The sequence below is a fragment of the Scophthalmus maximus genome, chromosome 6 (assembly GCF_022379125.1).
Source record: "Scophthalmus maximus strain ysfricsl-2021 chromosome 6, ASM2237912v1, whole genome shotgun sequence".
Taxonomy (NCBI): domain Eukaryota; kingdom Metazoa; phylum Chordata; class Actinopteri; order Pleuronectiformes; family Scophthalmidae; genus Scophthalmus; species Scophthalmus maximus.
Genome location: NC_061520.1, coordinates 17,091,891 through 17,113,732, shown reverse-complemented (window position 1 = coordinate 17,113,732; position 21,842 = coordinate 17,091,891). Strand labels below are relative to the sequence as shown.

The 21,842-nt window shown below is 41.1% G+C and overlaps 1 protein-coding gene across 1 annotated transcript; it reads right to left on the bottom strand.

Moving 5' to 3' along the window:
• Positions 1–925: 925 nt before the first annotated feature.
• vstm2l (V-set and transmembrane domain containing 2 like) lies at positions 926–18,981 on the bottom strand. Its single transcript, XM_035630993.2, has 4 exons — positions 18,687–18,981; positions 3,330–3,499; positions 2,315–2,359; positions 926–2,201 (listed from the first exon to the last, which is right to left on the bottom strand). The coding sequence occupies exons 1-4, from the start codon at positions 18,799–18,801 to the stop codon at positions 1,917–1,919; spliced, it is 615 nt and encodes a 204-aa protein (XP_035486886.2). The 5' UTR covers positions 18,802–18,981; the 3' UTR covers positions 926–1,916.
• Positions 18,982–21,842: the final 2,861 nt, after the last annotated feature.

Sequence of the window (21,842 nt, the reverse complement as noted above, 5' to 3'; positions counted from 1 at the left end):
TTTAATCAGAGAACAGCAGAAATGAAATAATTAAAGTTGGGAAAAATAATATAGGAAACAAAAACATCATCAGTCTGGTTTAAGCACCTCCTGCAGACACCACTCTCCCCTGGTGCACAGAGCCAGTGTGTCTGCTGTTGGGCGGCGTCCGCAGTCCTGCAGAGGAGACCGAGTATAGTACTTTTTTGATAGGAGTATGTGCATGTGTTTGTGCATATTTTTGGAAGGTTAGAGGGAATGCTGCTCTCTGCTGGTGAGAAACAATATCTCTAAGTGCTCGAGGGGAAGTTCAGGAGCTTGTGCAGAGTAAATTGTTAGTGTTGTCCAGTGGCTGTGTAACTGTTAGGTTTTGGATTAAATAACCTAACTCCTATACTCGACAAAAGGAAATGTTTGCCTTTCGCCTACTTCAGGCAGGTTTGCAGAAAATGACTCGACCTTCCATCCAACATGTACTGTATTAGTTGAAACACTATAAGACGTGATTTTATCACACTTTAACTGAAGGAAACGCAAAGATCTGCAAACCAATTACGTCGCGAAGGACATAGCACACTCACTAATGAGTATTCTGCATCAAATACACAGTAAAGATAAATAATAGATTTAATAAACATGGATTAAATGTAAAAAATAGATCCACAAACTTCTACGTTACATCAACCCCTATTTCCTTTTACATATTTGTAAAATTTTTGTTCTGAATTCCTATTGTTTTTATTAATCCTTTGTATTAAACTTGTGTCATTTCTGAAAAAAATAACTAATATTTGTTTATAGTCTCATGAGAACAGCACTTTTGAAATTCCTTCATGTTTTCTATGCTTTTTTCATTAACAATAAGCCTGCACACTTCGGAGTCCTAAAACAAATTCCTAGAAAATTAAATTCAAAACACAGAATTATGAAAAAAAACAACACCAAATTGATTTCAAATAAATGTATTTAACAGAACAGATACCAAACAGCAGTACTTACAACAAACAGTCAAGAGGAGATGACAAACATACATGTAAAGGCTTAGATAAAAGTTCATAGTGTGGTTGAGAAAATTACGACAAAAGGTTTTGGAGTGATTAACATACCTCGGTTGGGTTTCTGGGGTTATCAGGCAGAACAGTGAAACTTTATTTTTTACAGTGTGTGAATCTACACAAGAATTTATACTAAAGTCTCAATGTGATGAATCCATACATATGTATTTTAACAAACAAGGTCGTTTTTTGTTTAAACAGAGATTACAGAAATGAAATTTATGCATCTTGAAAAGTTTTCATAAAACAAAGAAAAAATAAGGTTTAATTTACTCTTTAATCCTTGGAAAGCATTTACATTGAAATATTGCAGCTTACGGCGCATGGTTTAGTAAAAAGACAGAAGTACTGGCACATTGCAAAGGGAAAAGGTTTGTTCTTTGTCTGGATCCGTGAACCCCGACTTTGCTCTGTTTATTATTTATAAGCTATAATAATTCTGACCCTCTGCTGCCATTTACTGCAACTTTGTGAGGAAAAGTTCTGGGTGTTTGGCCACTGAATGACTCTGGGTCAAACAAAATAACAAAATTAAAAGTGCGTCTTTGTCGTTGTAGCCTTGCTGTCAGATTAACCAAAAATTTAATACAATAGGAAAAAAGCACAGTGAGAAAAAACCCCCCAAAGAAACAAAAAAAAACTTACTGATAAATACTTTCAATAAAATCGTGCCCTTTATTGGCATTCAACAGCATTGGCATCCAAACAGTAATATTAAAGATAGAGTAGATAAATGAACGATTAAACACAAAGGGTCCAGTTACAATCAGCGTCTCAGCTCTGTGGTGACGTGTGTGTTGTTGACCGTCCCCCGTCACAGATCGGTCAGGACCATGCAGACTCACCACAGACCCACTCTACAGCACACAGTTCTCATTTCAGTCAGTGGTGCTGCCAGTTGATCTCCTCTCCAGTTCCCTGCCCTCCGTCTCGTGGGGGGGGATGCGGGTGGCTCCCCTGCATCCGGCGTCCCGGCTCCGGCAGCCTGGCGTCGTCCGGACCCCGACTCCTCTCCGGCTCCACGTGGAGGTAGGCGCGAACGCGGTGGTCCTGCGCCACGGTACCGGTGAAGTCGATGACACGACACTCGTACGTGCCCTCGTCTGATGGCTTGACGCTGGAGAGACGGAGCTTGTGGGAGATGTTGCTTCCGGCCACTTTTACCACCTGATGGGGAGAAGAAAAAAAAGATGGTGTTCTCTCATTTAAAGCAACGAGTTGAGGCTGTATGAGGCTAAAGTCGAGGCTATAGTCGACTGCTGATGACAGATCAAACTCACGCTAATTTTGGTTGCGTCTTTGGACGTCTCCTCCAGGGGCACAACCTGCACAGAAATATGAACAATGTTTCAGGAACAGCACTTTTCTACAAAACAAAATGAAAAAAAGACAACAACTTACTGCCAGCAACATCTCAAAGCAGCGAAATACTACTGATGTTTTCAACAGGTTTCAAACAAAACTTCAATCATTTTCTCATTTGTGTGTTCGTGCGCATCCTCGCTTATATGGGCATGTTAAAAATGTGTGTATGAGCACGTTGGCTCCGAGCAGGAGTGTGTCTGTGACTGTGTATGCAGAGGCACAGAGGTATTGTTTTGGGGATAGGTATGAATTATGCATGGAGCAGAGAGAGATTTTGAAAATCTATTTCTCTCTCAGTGCCAATTATAGTGTCTCGAGGCACAACAGGGGCGCCTGAGTTCCCCCATGATGGGAGGGTCAACCTGTTCCCCCAGTGCTGGCAAATGCTAATCAGCAATTATCCCTTTGTGTCAGTGTCTGAGGGTTTCCGCCACTGCTAATGCTGCGTTTCCCTATGCATGCTATACAATGAGCTTCAGGGTCAACCCAGCAGTTGTGTCCAAGTAATAATGAACTGGCGGGAAAAAAATTGACAAACGTTGAAGAAAAAATGTGTCTTACTCAGTCAAATTTACAAAACTCTGGATACACTTTATGTAGCGGGTAAAGAACAAAGACTAAATTGCCTATAAAATTTGCCAGTTAGAGCGCACATTACAATTATCTCAGATGGTGTCTGATGATCTTAAGTAACCTTTTATTAATAATGTTTGAATTATGTTTTCTTGTTGTGAATGGATAATACTATACTATCGATACTATCAATTATATAAAAGTGGGTGATATAACAATATAAGCTGATCAATGTGCATGAACTGATCAGTTGAGCTTTCCCCTGGCAAGTATTTCCTGGGTTTCAAATATCTCTGCTGCGCTACTACTTTCAACAACAACAACAACAACAAAAACCTGTTTTCTCTTGGAACTTACATAATTAGTCATCTGGGCTGACTCCTCTTGCCAGTTTCTGAGGTTCCTGATGTACCACCACTGGATCTCCAGGGAGTAGGAGGGCGAGCCCGCCCCTCGGAAGGAACAAGCCATCTCTACATCGTCGCCGCTCTGCGTCGTGGTGTCGTGTGGCACCTCGGTAAAAAAAGCTGGAAGAGGGAGAAAAGAAAGTAAAGTTGCAGGGAATGATGGACCGAAGACATCCCCAAAATGACAGGAACACAAATCCTCCTCCTTCTATTTCTCAGAGTTCTCAGAGACGTTTCACCGGTGACATTGCTGCATCACACTCGAGCAAGAGAAAAAAAGTACAAGGCGCTCGTAGCCAAATAAATACAGCAAGGCATAAGAGAGAGAATTTATCAACTGGACAAACCAGTACTACTTTTGTCGATGGTGCAGCAGCCCAATCATTGCACAGATATAATAATTACAACCACCGCAACTTAGACCAACCACAAACACATAAGATATTTTTTTCTGGACTAGCTTTGAAAATGGTCCATAACTCATCATAACAGCAGATTTTCCACCACGTAACAACTGAATCTCCATGCAGTATGTGTTTGTCGAAGCTAACAACAACCAACCAAAACACTCCTTTAGTGTACTAGTGAACCTTATCAGCCTCCTCAGACCAGGTAGGTAACACATATCACATAATGAATTGTTAATGCATAGTGATTCAAATTCAACAGTGCAATTGTGGGGGACTTTTTATGTCATTATATAACACAATATAGTTGAGAAGAGGGAAGATGGGCGAACAAACTGGAGACAGTAAAGCCTCCGGCCAAAGACATCGCCTGAGATTTCTGAGAATCTTTAGACCAGGTGAGCAAAGACAGAATGTTAGTCATTGTATCTGTAATTGACATTCACTTGGCATTGTGCAAAGCTGATCCCCTGGATGAACAGGAAGATGGAAGAGAGAAGGGTGAGAATAGAGGGACGGTGGACAGGGCTTTGGTGTCGTTTGACTGACTGGGCCCTCAGGGGTCGTGTCCTTGATGCACCGCTGCTTGCGGCCAGGCAGTGGCCTCATTTGTCAGGAGGAGACGTACTACAGGGAGGGAGCTGTACAGGGGCCAAGAAGGGTAGAGGAAGAGGGAAGAGAGGAGGAGGGAGAAAAGAAGGACGAGGGCAGAGGTGAACTGAGGTGAGTGGTGAGAAGAAAGAAAGAGCTGATAAAGATTGAAAAGTGAGAAAAAGGGATAGGAAAATGTGCACATATAGTAAAAGTGTTACTATATGTAAAAAAAACACTCAACATGTTCTCACTGCATCTGTCAGTGCTTTTCGTATTAAGAATTAATATACCTGCCAAATGTTCAATATCAATATTTGTCAATGCGAAATAAATGACCAAATAAATAAATAAAGGCGTGCATTTCAAGTAATTTTCTCCCAGTGCTGGCTCTGCTGAAAACTGCACCTGCATTCAGAAACCGAACTTGAGACACAATCCACACACTACTGAGTGAGCCATCTATTGAAAGCCATGCAGAACCTTATATTGTAATAATATCCAGATTATTGATAACTACAAATAATGTAGTCCACTTAACTCTTAACATACAATGTAATAACCTCTGTACCAATGTAATCAATAATTACAGTAACAGTTTATCAGGGTTTTACACATTGTTGAAGGAGTTATATGAAGATTTTTATTACATTATTACCATTACTTTGCAGAACTCAACAATGGAAAAATGTCCCAGTATTATAATAACTGGGCCAATTTTGTAGTAGCATGCCACGAATAATGTGTTAATGTCAGGTTTTATTACATTATCAGGAAGTTATTACATTATTGGGATCAATTACACACTTGATGTGGAGGTATCAAGTCATTGCACATGCTTTTGTCATGGCAACATGAGGGTCCATTAAATTCATGAGCAGTCGGCATTCGATGCTAAAACAAAAAAACAGTCTAAGAATAACTCCTCTTTTACTTTTCTCTCCAGCTCCTGTCATGCAAAATTCTCATGAGAATGAAAAGTGACAGGTGAGATAAGGATTCACTTCAGTCAGATTCAGCTCACCCTCCGGGTCTTGTCCCTTCACCATTTTACAGCGTGAATCCATATTGAGGCGTTGATACATACAAGGGTGGAGAACATACTTTCATCCTGGTTTCTTATGATTCGAGGCAGATCTCAAGATGAACAGAGACCTGTCAGCTACAAGTGGGTCATGAGAGGTGTGCTACACAGCACATGGGCTGAAGCCAAGGTACTGAATGACTGTATGTGACAATACAAAGTATCACAATCTGCAATTATTCAGTTGTTCATAAACAGTGTGCATCAGTGTGCAGAAAATGTCACAATCTTTTTAAATAGCTTGAAAAGTTAATCATGGACGTCTTCGAGATTGATTACGATAAAAAAATCATCAGAGTGCCCAAGTTAATTCAGGATTAAACTAATTGATTTCAATTGTGGTCCTACATCAGGCATGTATGACATTTAGATGTCACATTTCAATGCAAATAAAGGGTTAGGAGATTGGCCATATTAGTTCTTCACATTGCATACAGCACAGTATTGAAAATAAAATATATAATGATTTAATTGAATCAAGTTTTATTATCTACATTTGCAGAACAGTATTTCATAAATATCTCTACTGTGAATTTTGTTTTGACTTTTTTATTGCAGTGTGAAAGAAAATGCCAAAGGTGAAACTACAGAAAATTGGATTTTGCCTGCCTGTTTCGTTTAACACTGTCAAACTATTACTAGATTCTAAGACAGATAAGAAAGACAGACATAGATAAAGAGAGGCATCGGAGCAGACAAATAAATGTTATGTAGGAATATGAAAATGTGTGAGAAGCAAAAAATGTGAAAAGCAAAATAAGACAAAAACATGAAATGTTCCTGCACTGATTGCTCGTGACTCTGCTGCACAGTGGGACACGTTTTCTGGGACAATTTCCTGTTGCGCTAAGTATTCCTGCAATGGCAGTGCAGACTGTAATCACAGCTCGCATAATGATTCATTTTCATCTGATGATGCATGGCTTTCCTGATGGCAGGGAAATCAGCATGGCAGGGCAGCAAAGCAATCCAATCTGCACTGGGAAAGTCCAAGAGATTCAAAAATAGCAACATTTATTATACAGTAAAACTATTCATATATGAAACTAATGTTACAGAACCTATAACCTATACCAAAAAAGTGTCTTGATAAACTGATGACCATAAAGGCCTTTCACTCTCAAATTGAATATATCCTAAAGGGACGAAATTGGGGTAAAATCATGATTAGATGCCTTAGTTTCTTATTAGCATTAACAGGTTTGTGCGAAAACACATCTTTAAGGTCTGTTTCCATGGATACTTATTTCCTTGTAAACTCCATTACTGAAAAAATGTGCTGTATGAGTAAAAAACTTTTGTCAAGTTCTTATTATTTCTTTCACTTTTCTTCTTATCTGCCTCTTATCTTATTATTCAAGAGATGAACGATTTCTCTTGGGTATTTCATGATAAGCAAAGGAGGTGAGACAAAACATTTTATCATGTCATATGGGGCCAGAGCTGAAACCTGGAATAGCAGGGAACTTCACAGTTTATAATATATAGAGTAAAACAACAGAGGGTGGCATTTCAATCATATGAGTTTTCTCATATAGTAGTATTCAATGCAGTCTTTAAGATACAGTATCAACAGCTAGAGCCCAGACAGCAGCATCTGTCATTTTCAAAAGACTGTTTCTGTTCATCCAAAAGCTATTTGGGTGCACACAGCAAAATACAAAAAACGTCAGCATGAAAATGATGATATGGGAAATCATACAATCTTAACTAAGTAAAGTAATGCTGAAATTGTTATCTGATTAGTTGATCAATAGAAAAGTAATTTATTATTCCACTAGCAATTGAGATATTGCTAAAGCAGTACACTAAACAGCAGGCTTTGGATTTTTCCACTTTCTCCAGTCATACTTTGAATATCATTTTTAAACGTTTCGATGAAAACTAAAAATACAAAAGCATAAAGGGTAAACTAATAATTTAATTAATTCTCATTGAGGAAAGTTTGCAGCCATTCCGGATTTCTATCCAGGAAGAAAACAGAAGAACATTAGACCATGTATGGAACCTTGGGGAAGAGGATCAGTTTCTAATAAGAGACACTGAAGGATCTTTAGGATAAATATGAAGGAACCCAGCTCAAGGCAGCACCATAGACCCTCATTCATTGGCTTGACTTGTTAATCAACTGATCAAATGTGACAAAAGCAGCAGTTGGACCAAGGAGCAGGAGGACAGAGCAGTTACTGGAGCCTCCAGCTAGAAGTTCATATGCTCAGCAATGCACAGAGAAGGCTCTCAACCCAGACTGGAATTTATTGAAAATGCTGTTTTTAACCAGATGGAACAACCATTGTTCAAATGGCAATTGACTGCATTTCTGAAAGATTGGTGAACTTCTAGAAGAGGCTCTCTACACTCCCCCCACGGGCCTCAGGTTCATTTTTCTCCTCACATCCAATCTGGTCTGTTTGCCTGACATTTTTGAATTTGTCACCTGCTGACCCAGTCTCAAACAACCTATATGCCAGAGTCCCTGCCCGCGTGCTCCACCTGGAATTCAGTTCAGAAATCCAGCAGATACCATTTGAACGTTTTATTCCATTTTATAATTAACTCTTTAAAACTGTCAGCTCTTTTAGAGTCTGTGTTCTCTGTCTTTCTGGTTTATAGGGACCAACTGATGATTTTAACAATGCTGGTGTCAATATTATTTTTGAAAACGTCAGGTGGGATAATATTGAGAGAGCAAGGGATGTTTTTATAGAAGAAATAATATGATGAAGGTCAGGACGAGTGATAATGTTGATGGAATTTGGTTTAGCAATGTTCTCCGAGGTCATGGTTAAAGTCTGGTCATGGTAAATAATACAAGCTCTGATAGCAAGAATTTTGTCTCTAAAGAAATTAAGAAAATCCTCACATTTGGTGGCAGAAGCTTCTAAGTGTCAATAAGTTCAGAGAAGTATCATGCCCTGGAATTTTGGACAGGAAATTCTTCACAATTTCAAATGAGACCTGCAATTTTTCCTGCTTCCACCTCCACTCTTCCTCCTCATTTCTGTAGTATTACTGTAACTAAGTCACAGTAAGGCAAAAGGCTTATGTATTTTGTTGTTGTCATTTTGAATGGTGCAACAGAATCTAAGTTGGATTCTGTATCTTCTGTTGAATACAGAAACAAGTTCCTATGCATGCAGATGGTTACCATTACTGGTAATGATAGGAGCCTCTCTATAGGCTTCTGCATGCCTAGTGGATAGGAAATCATTTATAATGTGGGAGTGGAAAAGAACCGGGTCGGCGGGGAGGCATGTGGATACCAGAGGAGAGAACTAAATCTAGAGTATGTCCTTCAACATGGGCTGGGGCACTTTACAGTTGGAGGGCAATGAGTTTATAAAATCACGAGTCAGCAAATGTGGATGTTGGAATCTCAGAGAACGAGAATATTGTCATATATCGGAGAAATGGGAGAGGAGAATTGACCAGTGAAATCAATAAGCTTAGCGGGTCTGTATACACGTAGGCATATGATCTATTCATTCCAAAAGAAAAATACAATTATGATACACTTTTGGGTATTTTTGTGAAATAAAAACCAATCACCTTTTACATGTGATCTGGGTTGATGAAGTTGAGTATAGCCTGTGGAAGTGGCTTGAATATAAGTGGAGTGTTGTCATCATGGGTAAGCCATGATTCAGGAGGAGGGAAAAGGTCTAATTTTGAGACAAAAGGAAATCTTGATGGATAGACAGACCAGACTAGAGGGAGGGTGGAATTATGGTGCGTGTGATAGTAATAGGATTGTCCAAATTCACTGAAAGGTTGGTAGACAGATTGGGATGTGATTTACATGAGCAGCAGGTGAATTTGAGTTTGACGGTCCATTCCACACAAGGGGTGCATTTGGCAAGATATTGCTGTAATTTCATTTGTGACAGGAACCTCGCCAATACATTTACTGTGGCAGTAAACCGCACTACTTTCTCTTGTGGGTCAGCATCAGTAATTGTGAGAAACGACCACAGCCCATCCGATGGACGGCCTTGGACAAGATATCAGAATGCGTTTCCCAGTGTCTTTTAGGGCAGGTATGCGTCTGTCTGCACAGAGGAAGTATGAAGAAGAAGTGCTGAAGAATTAATGAGGCTAGCCGAGTCTCTACAGCCATTTGAGACCACAGAGTGTGAAGTCAAAGTCAAGTCAAGGAGATAGCCGCACGGGGAGTCCTGAAATACACTCGGGAGTGCAGCGCCACAGCAGGACAGGCTTATAGATGCAAGGTAATTCCGGCACTTTCCCATTTCCCCAGCCAGCCAAAGAGAGCCCCATTCTGCAAACGTAAGATTTTTCTCAATTTCCCACCTCTCTTATTTTCTCTCGTTTAAATCCTTTCTTGGCTCTTTCTCCTTCATGCCGTCTCTTTCGCCAGCTCAGTAGCATCTCGTTGTTGAATGCACTGCGTTTTTACTCCTTTCTCGTTCTATTGCCATTTCTTTCTTTCAATCTATTAGTCCCTTCACCTCTTTTTTTTCCACTCAAGCCTCTTCTTAAATCTCACCTCCCCTTCTCCTTCATTCAGTTTCCCTCCTTACTTTCTCTTCCTCTCTTTGTCTCTCTCGCTGAGTGGGCAGTCTGCTTCCAACTCTCAGAGTAGCCCACTGCAACTCCTGGAGCTTTGCCCACTGGCACTAGCAGGTGTCCAGTGTCCTGGGAGACGTACCCTGTGTGTGTGTGTTTCATTGTGTGCGGTGCCCTGTGACTTGTGGATTTGTGACTGTGTGGATTTGAAATGTGCGTTACAAGGTGTAACAGGTAACGTCATCCTGTCACAAATGAACCATAATGAATTCACAATGTGTCCCTTTAAGGATCGGAGGCAGAAAAGAACCGCTCCAATTATCCTCCTGTAGCACATATCGTTTCCCCCCGACACACAAACACACATCACTGACTTTCAAAAACACAACCAAAGCACAGTACATCTGAACAATTCCAAAAAAAAAGATCAAAGCACAAAGCTAAAACCTCTCCACAATAGAGGGGGAGGACAGAGAAATATAATACTTTCATGACAAACTCCCCACATTATGCTGGAAGCAATATTTCTATATGTAAAAATAGCAGTTTTGCAGAATCCTTTTCATTTCCTTCACCTCATAGATGAAATATAATTGCTGTAACGCTCTTTCAACCGGTTATGGAATTAAATGTAGACATGGCAGAGGACATAAGGTGCGCGGAATCCTTGAACAAAAATTTAAACCAAGGAGTCAGTACTGTATCTGTATGACAGAGAACAAGAACATTCTCTCTTCAACCTGCGTGATGACAAACACACGGTCTTCTGGTGAGGGCCGTGCAAACATCAGGCCATGACAAGCCTGCTCAGCAGACATCCAGTTGCTTCCTGACTTTAATCACTGTAGCGTCACCAGAAATCAATAGCATAACCTCGGTAGAATACTAAATAAACACAAAAGCTGACTCCACTGGTACATTTTCATGGCCTCAAACTTTTCCGAGGCGAATATTGGCTTCCAGGGAAATCTCAAGCACACTGGTTTGTCTCATTTATAATGCTATATACCTGGCTCAGAATACATTTGCTTGGCCTTTTTCCATGAATAGATTTTCATAAAGGCAGTACTGTCAGAACTGCCTTCCCTTAGAGGCGGGGGGACCCTTGTTTGAAGATGCAAGTACAGTAAATACCTTTTTAAAACGGCCTTTCTTTGCATTTTTCACTTTATTGCTCAGAGTACCAATGATAGAAGCGAGGCCTTGAGAACACAGGCGGCTGCTCGCTACCCAGCAAAGACTGATTCAAAATGAAAGGGGGAGAAAATAATGAAAGAAAGCAACGGTGGAGTACATAAATATATCAATCCCAAAAGAGACCACTTTAGTATTTGAAGGTCCCAGGCAAAATGAGAGGGAGACATCCAGCCCGAGTGCCAGTGTGAGGTCAATCCATCGATCCTCTCTTTCCCTCTCGCTTCCCCTTCCTGCTATGGAGGGAGCTTGAGCTGCTTGAGGATGACTAAATTACTGAGGGCTTATTAGCATGGGCAAAAAGAACGTGTGACATCCGTATCTTTGCTCATCAATGTGTGTGTGCTTGCGTGTGAGCAAGAGAGAGAGAGAGTCAGAGAGGCCCTGCAGGGTGAGATCGTCACCAACCCTGCTTTTTTCTTTGTCAAACCATTGAAGGATGTGGCTTGTCTGTATGTTTCTAATGGTTAGCATATCACGAGACCAAAAGCGATAATGAGTTAGTTCATTAGTTCAACATTCCTGAAGTCAAATTGTTCCAACTGAAGACAGATCACAAATTTATGGAGTAGCTATAAACTCACTTATAGATGAGAGACGTCAGCAGGTGACATATCCCCCACGGCACACACAAAACATGAAAGAGCAGATAATTTGGTGCGATCACAGTTACCTTAAAGGAGAAATATTCTACTCATATTTAGGTTCATGATTTTAATTTGGGTCATTGAATGCATGTTCCCACAAAGTCCACAAATCTTCTTTACCATCTGAAGCAGTGCCATCCTCTACAGCACAATGCAAGACTCTACAGTCCCCGACCCAAGCAGGTGCCGGTGGTCCCCCTACCACAACCAGTGTGATACCGGCGCAAGAACAACAGACCATAGTGACCACTCTTTCTCCTGTACCATGCCTTATTACAAACGACTGAGTCACAGTGATACCACAAATGCAAAAGTCTACTTTATTGCAAAAGACATGATGCCAGTAAGCAATTGTTGTGTTTTTAATAGTTTGTGGACAACAATGGAGGTCCTTGGCACAGAGGAATAAGCTGTGTCAGATTTGGGCAACTCAAGCTGTCACTCTTTATTATTTGAAAAAATGAATTTGTATTGTTTGAACAACAACAAAAAATATTCCAAGGACATTTCTGTTCAATTTGTGTCCATCTGTTTACTGGCTCATAACTCGAGAGAGCTATTGAGACACAGTCAGAATTGATTTTCTTAGAAAAATGTACTCGTCTGCTGAACCAAATGAAAACAAAATGAAACTGGAAAAACATGTAGGCAGAGTTTGAATCGCAGGAGCTAGAGAGGCAACTCACTAGCTCAACAAGTCTAATATTATACAGCAATTCTAGGGCATTTTAAATAACTTATGGTTATAAGTTATATTTAACCCCTTTTTTATAATTTTTTCTGATATTCTTAAGAAAACCCAAATAACGAAAAAATTAATTCAACACTCGCACGAATTACAATTCATGAAATCAGAGGCATTGTGAATATAACCCTTTTGAGGGGAAAAGGCACAGAAAGGCATTTGAAATGAGATCCTGGTGGCTGGGAGAAAGGCAGAAATCCTTCTCTAAGTTAAGGGCAAACATTTTTCATCTGAAAAGGTGCCGCCTTCCAGGGACGGCTAGTAAAACCAGGTTCATTATCTCAGTAGCTCTATTTGAGGGACATCCGTAGGGGAGAAGAATTGATTCACTGAAAAGAAAAAGAAACAAAATCAGACACAGCAAATACCAAGACATAAAAACGCAGCTTAACGTCGTAACTTCCACGAGGTGCTTGTATATCGCCTGTGAACAGAATCCCCGTGGGAAGAGGTATTTCACTAATCTGATGAATGGCTTTAATAATCAGGGAAGCCCCAAGGGGACTGTGAATGAAACAACAACAAGCTGCCGAATGAAGGACCTGCTGCAGATATAAATCTTGATCGTAGAAACCTTCAAACCTACATGCAGACCAGCTAGAGGAGGCAGTTATATTGGGTTAGTGAATATAGGGGAAAACCTTCATCGCTGATCTTCCTCAGTTTCATTAACTTAGTGTGTTCTCATTAATACCAGGGTGTTTATAGTGTCCCTACACCTCTTTCAGTCACAGATTGGTCAAAACATTGCATGGATTTGTGAATATTACTATCACACATCTTTTCCGTGTCAAGGGATTTTTGTACAGCGCAGATGCAAGTACAAGTGACAGTCTATAACCCAGCAAATAAACCCAACAACAGCGATAAACCAAATGAGTAGTCTCAGAATTTGTCAGAAAGTCAATAAGACTGTATTTGGTTTAGAATCATCCGTGGGGCAAACATGAGCAACAGACAGGAGCGTCCTTCGGGAAATAATGACTTGCTGAGAGACCTTCAACCTCCATTCAAGGTGGAAGGTAAAATAATGAAATAAGAGTGGAGCCAGTAATTAAGCGAGCAGCTGTCGTCCTGTTCCCGCCAATACTCTGGGTCTGCAGGGTGAATTTTTCATAGCCCTTGGGAGACTGGATTCAGAGGTTGTGTTTACTCCCAGTGTGTGCAAACTCAAAGTAGCACGTGTTGTTGGCAACGCATGCCCGAGCTCGGAGGCCTTTTTGAGAATGTACTCCATCTGGACTCCTCAGGGGTGAAAAGTCAACATTATGTTCTGTTGTACTGTGTTGCCCTTGAGAACCTTTTAAGTGATGTGTGAGAGGTGGGACAGTTGAGTGCAAGCGCTCTCTGCATGGCCTGATGTGCCCTATCCGCAGTGATCCAGAGGGCCAAACTGGAAGCTGAACTAATGAGGTTTCATGTGTTTCACCTTCCTGAAGGACTGCTGCCATTTGAGGTGTGAGTTCAATGTAATGAAATGCAATGTCAACAAGTCTCAATTCAATTGAGTCTAAATTAACTGGAGATGAACAACCAGGACATCATCACAAATGTAATGTACAGTATATTCTCCATCCCCTTGTGGAGTTTAAGATACAGCAGTGTACTATGACTGCACCTTGAATATTGAGGCTTTCTATGATCTCTTATGTAGACTATATGAAAAGAAACAAGGGTCCCCACAAAGATACATTTGTCAGGCTCACTGCTGAAGTGCCATAGTCTGGGAACTCTGTCAACAATTTTGATAATCATTAAAAGCTTGAAAAAAAAACCCTCCCCAAATCCCCTCATTTTTGCTAAAATGTGAATTTTTGCTTTTTTCCTAAATTCATATATTTTTTGGGTTTTAGACTGTTGCTTGAATAGAACAAGCAATCTGAAAACAACACTTTTTGCTCTGACAAAATGTATGGGGCATTTCCATCTCTCTTTTTTTTGTTAGTAAAAAAGAAAATCTTAATATGAATTGCAAATAAAACTATCAGTTGTTGCAGCCCAAGTTGTTATGCTGTCTTTTTTTCAAAACTAAGAGTAAGAATTTGGCTCTTGACTCGCCTGTTGGACAAAGTTTGATCAAAACTTCATGTTAAATGAAAGAGCAAGTCAATAATAACTGACTGGAAGCCCACTTTCTCTGGTTGTATGTTAAAAAAAAGAAAGAAAGATCAAAGTTTCTGTCTTGAGAAGATATGCTTTCAACATTAATTAGAAAGATCAGGCAATTCTTTTTACATCAGTGGTCCATTAATACATCACCAAAGAACAGCAACTGTCCTTTCAAGTAGCGACAAAAGTTGCGACATATGGACATGTAAACATTATATCAGTCTCGACCATCCATCTTTTGAGGTGAGCATTTAAAAAAAAAAAAAACATGTTTTAAACCTCTCCTGCTCTCTCCCACCGAGCCTCCATCAGCACAGTCAGAGTTCCATTAAAATTGAAAGCCGATGCAAACTGCCTGGGCTGGCCGTCCTCATTAAGAGGACACCAAGCAGAGGACTGGCAGAGGATCCCCGACACTTTGGAAGCCTAATGAATTGGTACACGCCCCCACACTGTGAGAGCGGCTCGCTCGCGATGGAGAACGGGTTGAACGCTGACAAAGAGCGCTAACACTGCGATGCGTTGCACTGGAAATGAAAGGTTCCGAATGTACGGTCAGACCACATGTGGCTCCATCATCACTTGGTATTATACGCCGACTACAAGGACAAAAACTCACACCACACATGCACAAGCAACACTAATTGTAAGGTCTCTCCTCCGTCTTCACCCCTGAGTCATACAGTACAAGCACACACGTGGCACACAATGCGGCCAACTGACTGATCCATCTAACATGGTCATTTAGATGGACGGGGGGGGGGTGTTGACCGGGCCCCAACTGGATGCATTTATCTGAAACAAATGAGCCAGGGCTGAATCTAACAAGCACTCTTCAGAACAGTGCATCCAGCCTCTCTGCTCCACAGGGAGGCTCCGCTCCCAACCGTTTGGGCAATTTATCGGAGAGACAGATTTAAAAAAGAAAAGAAAAGAGAATCTCCTGAGTATTACTTGACCACAAAGGATACAACTCTCATTTCTGGTGCTAGAGCTGCTGTTGTTCAAGAGGGAAAATAGATGGTTCCACACGCTGAGCCATTTCTTCTTTATTGCATGTCCGAGACAGTGTGTGGGAAAGAGAACACAGCGATTAAAGCCAATTCTAATTAACTCCCTGTGGGACAAATACTACTAATTGATTTTCTAACCTGTCCAAGATGGTGAATCCATTTAGAACCACAACTCTCATTTATAGTGCTCGAGCTAAAGCTAACTTGCTTCGCAGAGATAGTTCAAGGGACGGCTGGTGAGACGTCCAGATTGACCCCACCAGAACACTTAGAAGAGATATTGTATGTGATATCCTATTCTACTACGCTGCAAAGAACACTCCCAGGTCTGAGAACTGCAACATGGGACTTTCCATCCAGCCCCAATACGACCAGTGAGACCCAGAGTAGTGTTATATGTATGCTGTAAGAAGGGTTGTAGTTGTGAAAGTATATTACAACAACGATTCATATTTTTTAACCTTTTTCTGTAGTCTGATGATGATTCACTAGGATGATTAACATAGGCAATTGGAAAAATTAGTAAAGGGTAAGAATCATCTTTGGGCAGGAGAGATGATGTATCTTTCTGCTGTGCAAAGGACTACGGGGAGGGAAATGTGAATGAGATCATATGAAATTCATAATCAGTTGAAATGGTTGGATTGATTATATTGATGATTGAAATGTTAATGATTGTGTACAGTAGCAGATACATGCTGGAATGAGGCAATTGAGGTGCTTGGGTGTTGTGGACACAGCAACATGAACCGCAGTATAACAAGAAGAATAAATACAGTAAGAAAGAGTGTAAGAAAGGGAGGAGGGGGGCAGTGAAAGAAGATTTGGTTCTCCATCAGTGAGCAGACAATGTTACTGACCAGTTAATGTAATAAAAGGCAATTTGACGTTAAAGATCAGCCACTAATCACAAAGACAACAGCATATATATGGTCAAGTTCCAACACCAGAGTTTTGTTTCAACACCCAGCTGTGAATATGAATTATGATGGAGGTGCTACAGTACAGTACAGTGACCGACGCCTTCACCCACCCCCATAAAAAGCACATAGCACAGCCCGGACCTCCTCTCTCCTTTGGGAGCCTACATGAGCTGTAATTTGTCTTAAGAACGCAGAAGGTACGTGTCCTTGTGCTTCTTTTTTTCATGGTTCACCTTGGCTTGTATTCCCCAACAAGCGGCTATTTCTTGTCCGTCAAACTAAAACACCAGCCGAACCAGGGTAGCATGCTTCTTAACATCTGTTAACACTAAATTTTAATAGTTGACATACATATACACTTGCAAAATGAATGACACATTTTGCATAGTATAGGTTGTATTTCTTTTCCTATATCTTGGTGGTTTCATTCAATTAACATTTAATCCCAATATTCCTGGTTTGATTTCTAGAAGAGGGATTTGTGTTGCATGTCACCCCACCGGTCTGTCATTCCCTACTGTGAACTATTTAATAAAGAAAAAGAAAAGGCCTCAGATAATAATTTTAATGCAAGCCAAGCTGTTCATAAAACTAAAAGCATTTTTATTTTTTACGTTTAATTAGCTTTTTATGATTCTGGGAGGCTCGGGGTCAGAGGATAATGTCTGTGCAACTGGCTGAGAGTTAAAACTCTCAAATACATAAATAGAGCTGGTCATGCGGACTTCCCTTCAGGTGTGATTTTGTGTGTACAGTATACCGAGTTAGGCCTTGGGGTTTGAGACACAGTTGAGTCACTTTTAGTCTAGGGGATCCCTCCTTTTCGAGACCCAAGCCCCCAAGGTAAAGATGACATTGACTTCTGATCCCCATCATCCTCGGAAGTGGTGGGAGCATACAAACAATATTGATTTTAGGTATTTTGCCACCCCGCACCCCCCACAAAATCCCCACATGCACATGTCATAAGGTTTCCTGTGATGCTGTAAATTGACCTGCTGCAACTGATCCGTCACGATCGCCTCAGGGGTCATGTGGGAACAAAGAAAATCTAAGACTGAGGACATTTTTTTTTTATTTTCATGGTTCTATATTAAATTGAACTGATCATTTTTAATCATCCGTCATAATTGTGCCTGTAACTACACCATTTTAAATTATTTTTAACAATTCAAAACGGCCCATTGACATATCACAATCTCACAAGGGATCCCGATCCCTGGTTTGCGAACCACTGTGTTCAGTAAATAAAGACAAAAAAAAAATTATATTTTCCATCATTATATAGATTTTTTTTATCAGAATATCAGAATCTTTTCAACTCCCACAGGTCAAACAACAGCAAATATTCAAATCAAATTAAAATTTTCACCCTGATCCCACTATAACAGTTCTGATAGTTATGACAGAAATCCTTATCCTAACTATGTGTTTCGTACTTAAATATTTACTTTGTACTGATGTTGCTGTTATAGCTTATTCTAGCCTCACATTTCTTATTAACCTATATCACTATTTCCAAGGAAACCTGTTCATTATGCTCTGGCATTTAAGCTACAGGTACCTTCAGGTTAACATGGTTATAGTTGCAGCAATTCATTTTAAATAAGGGATTTTCCACTGAAATAATCAACCGGGCATTTTGTTCAGCAGCTACTGTTTGAGTTTGTTGCATGCTGGTTTAAAAAGTACTTCATGAATCGATCTTTTAAATCAACTTGAATGTGGAGTATGATCATGCAGTGCATCTTCATCAATTATTGAAAGTGATCTGTCAACGTGTTGTAGATGAAATGCTTCACCAACTTTCACTATATTCAAACTCTTTGACATTGGAAACATTGATAAAAGTGCAAACTCTTGAGTGTCATCAAAGACAACATGGTTGCAAAATGTATAGATTCATGACAAAAACAATTAACTAAAGAAGGGGGGGCAATCACCACCCGATCAAGACCCCCCCTCGACTCCACCCTGCCCCTCAGGAGTGGAGATCAGGAAGTGATCCGCTTCCGTTCAACGTCCGAGCGACCACCAACGGACCCCGGCGCGAAGAAATCCACTCACCGTTTCCCGAGACGCGGTTGTCCGCCTCGCCGTGCCCGACGTGGAGCGCCGCGTTAAGTTGAAGGTAAAGTCCCACGTACGGTAAGATCCCCATTAACGCTCCGAAGGCTCCCATGGCTGCGGCCGGTGTTTGTCAGCACTTGGGTGCAACTGTCACATGAGGTGGAGTCGCAGATCGGCCCAGGCGGCGGGCAGCGCTCGCACACAGAGCCGAGCAGGAGACGCGCTGCAGCCGCCGCTCCGCTGCCGCTCCGGTCCGCTGCGCGGGAGGGGATGACGCGGCCGCGCGCAGGCGGAGGGAGACGCCGCGCGCAGACAGGTGCCGCGGCTCACACCGACACTTAATTGGGCGGAGGGATATCACAGGGACCCGAGTGTCGGTCTAACTTTGATCCCTGCACCCGTTCATTCCATCCAGTGTAATGGTTATGACTATGACTGATCAGCAGGTGGTTGTCATATGTTTGACATATTTGTACACGTATATGTTGTTTTGAAAAGCGGCATATCAATATTAAACAAGACAACAGTATACCGTCACACTGTGCAACTGACTGTCAGTGTCTCACTATTTAGATATTCTTCCATTTCTCTCAATAATGGTCACTTGAGAATGTTGCTGTTTTTTTCAGGATTTCAAAGGGGATGAGGTTTACGTATTGGACACTGATCCTCTTCCTGATTGGTCGCACTGTCTGTCATTTACAATGCTTAAATTAAGGTTCGCAATTTCTCCATCGGTAGTAAAGGGGAATGGTACTGTGTGAAGAGAAAAACATAAAGATAGGAGCTGCAATATGTACTGCCCTCACTGCATTATCACTCGAATGATAATGGGAACGGTTAAATTAAGCATTGTAAATGACAGAAAGTGCGACAAATCAGGAAGAGTGGCAGTGTTCGATACAAACCTACCCTTTCCGTTTCAGTCTCACCAATGCAGTTTTGTTGTGTGAGTTGCTGTTGTGTTGTTGCGATTTGCTGTTGTGTTGTTGCTATTTGCTGTTGTGTTTTTGCTATTTGCTGTTGTGTTGTGTGATTTGCTGTTGTGTTGTGTGATTTGCTGTTGTGTTGTGTGATTTGCTGTTGTGTTGTTGCTATTTGCTGTTGTGTTGTTGCTATTTGCTGTTGTGTTTTTGCTATTTGCTGTTGTGTTGTGTGATTTGCTGTTGTGTTGTTGTGATTTGCTGTTGTGTTGTTGCTATTTGCTGTTGTGTTGTTGCTATTTGCTGTTGTGTTGTTGCTATTTGCTGTTGTGTTGTGTGATTTGCTGTTGTGTTGTGTGATTTGCTTTCCTGTTGTGTGAGTTGCTGTTGTGGTTTGCACTTCAGGGCCATCGTAGTTTACAGGCAGTCTTGCCTAGTCCAACATGAACATATAAATGCAGAAGTGACCAGAAGTCACCTTCACACAGTACTTCACATTGGTGGGCAGATATGAGTCTGTGTTGAGCTGTCGAGGACCGACTGTGCAAACATGCTCAGTAAAAGACAAGTCGCCTTCGCTGTTCTTTCTTTCCCAGTTTGAGCAACACGATTTACATTATAGCTGAATGGTACTACTGGCAAATATGGCGATATGTAGAATGTTCTCTGCCATCTCCCGTGTCTTTGTTTTTCTGCAAATGTAGATTTTCACCATGAGCACGAATTGCATCTCCATGGCAACTTTGCTCCGACGTTCCAAGCGGTTATCTTGCTTTTATGTAAATGCTGTTGTTAGTATGTATGGATACACCTTTTCACGTAAAATGTCTTCCTGTCCCTCACATCTAAATTTCTTTCACCCTCTTTTAGTTATAACCAATATAAAGTACATACAGTAAAATTATAATCTGAATGATAATACACTATACATAATGATAGTTTGATTACAAATAGGTCACAGTGTGTCTTTTGGGTTTTGTTGAGAGAGGTGTGATCAGCTCACATTTGTGGAGCCTGCATTTTCTCTGCAATTGTGTATAACTAATTATTATTAAAAAAAATCAAAGGCAAGAGACATTTTTTCCTGATCCCATCAGTGCAAGAGTCTGACTCACAGCATGTATTCAAGACTTTCTGGTGGGAAATAAAAAATATTCATTTTCTTTTTTATTAAAGTTTTGATCACATTTAAGCTGTTAGTGTGGATGCCCCGGTTTATATGAGTTCTACTGGAGTCGCGTGGGACCCTAAAATCAATTTGTTTACTCAAGGTTTAATGTGGTCTATAATTCCAAGGCATCGCTGACTTCAGTTGGTTTCAGCAATATTGGAAAATGATTTGTTTGGGGTTTAGACATTTGGGACATCCACAGCCAAAAGCCGGCTCCCTCCACGTATCAGCATGGACAGATAGCACCATTTGAGGAGCTTAGCAATCACCTCACAGCCACAAAAGAAAAGCAGTTAACCTTAAGAGGGCTTTGGGAAACCCTACAATTTTCAGCGTGCCTGGTCCAATATAGGCTCGCGCATGTGTTAACTTTTCCACCTGGCTGCTGCCGTGGTCTGCTCCCTTCCTGTGGCTCTCATGCCCAGAGAACTGAGGGTGAAATTGAAGCTGATGTATTCAGACGTGAGCCCCTAAGACGCACACAACACCTGCCTGGTAGCTCCGTGCTCAGCAGCTCCCCAGCACTAACTGCTTCAGACTGCCGTGTGTGTGTGTGTGTGTGTGTGTGTGTGTGTGTGTGTGTGTGTGTGTGTGTGTGTGTGTGTGTGTGTGTGTGTGTGTGTGTGTGTGTGTGTGTGTGTGTGTGTGTGTGTGTGTGTGTGTGTGTGTGGTTATAGATGATGGTTATACAGGCCCGTTAAATGTAAAATGAAGCGAGCGAACTGGGAGTGTGACTCAAACAGGGAGTAGATTTCAAAGCCGACAGCTCCCACTGAAGCTTCATGACATCCATTATTTATTGAGCTCTCTTTGACACATTCCAGCGCCTCTTATACCTGCTGCTTTTACATGGCAGAACAGAGGAGTGTGCTCCTCTATCTGAGCAAATCAATCTGCAATCAGCAGAGAATGTAGCACACCATAGTTTCTCTCAGCGTAACAGTACATTCAATTTGACCCAATGTTTATGAATAAAAAATATTTTTTTTGTGTTGATTGGAAAATTTGTGGATCATCTCCAGGTACTGTTGCATCTATAGACCCCTGGCAGAATTCCCA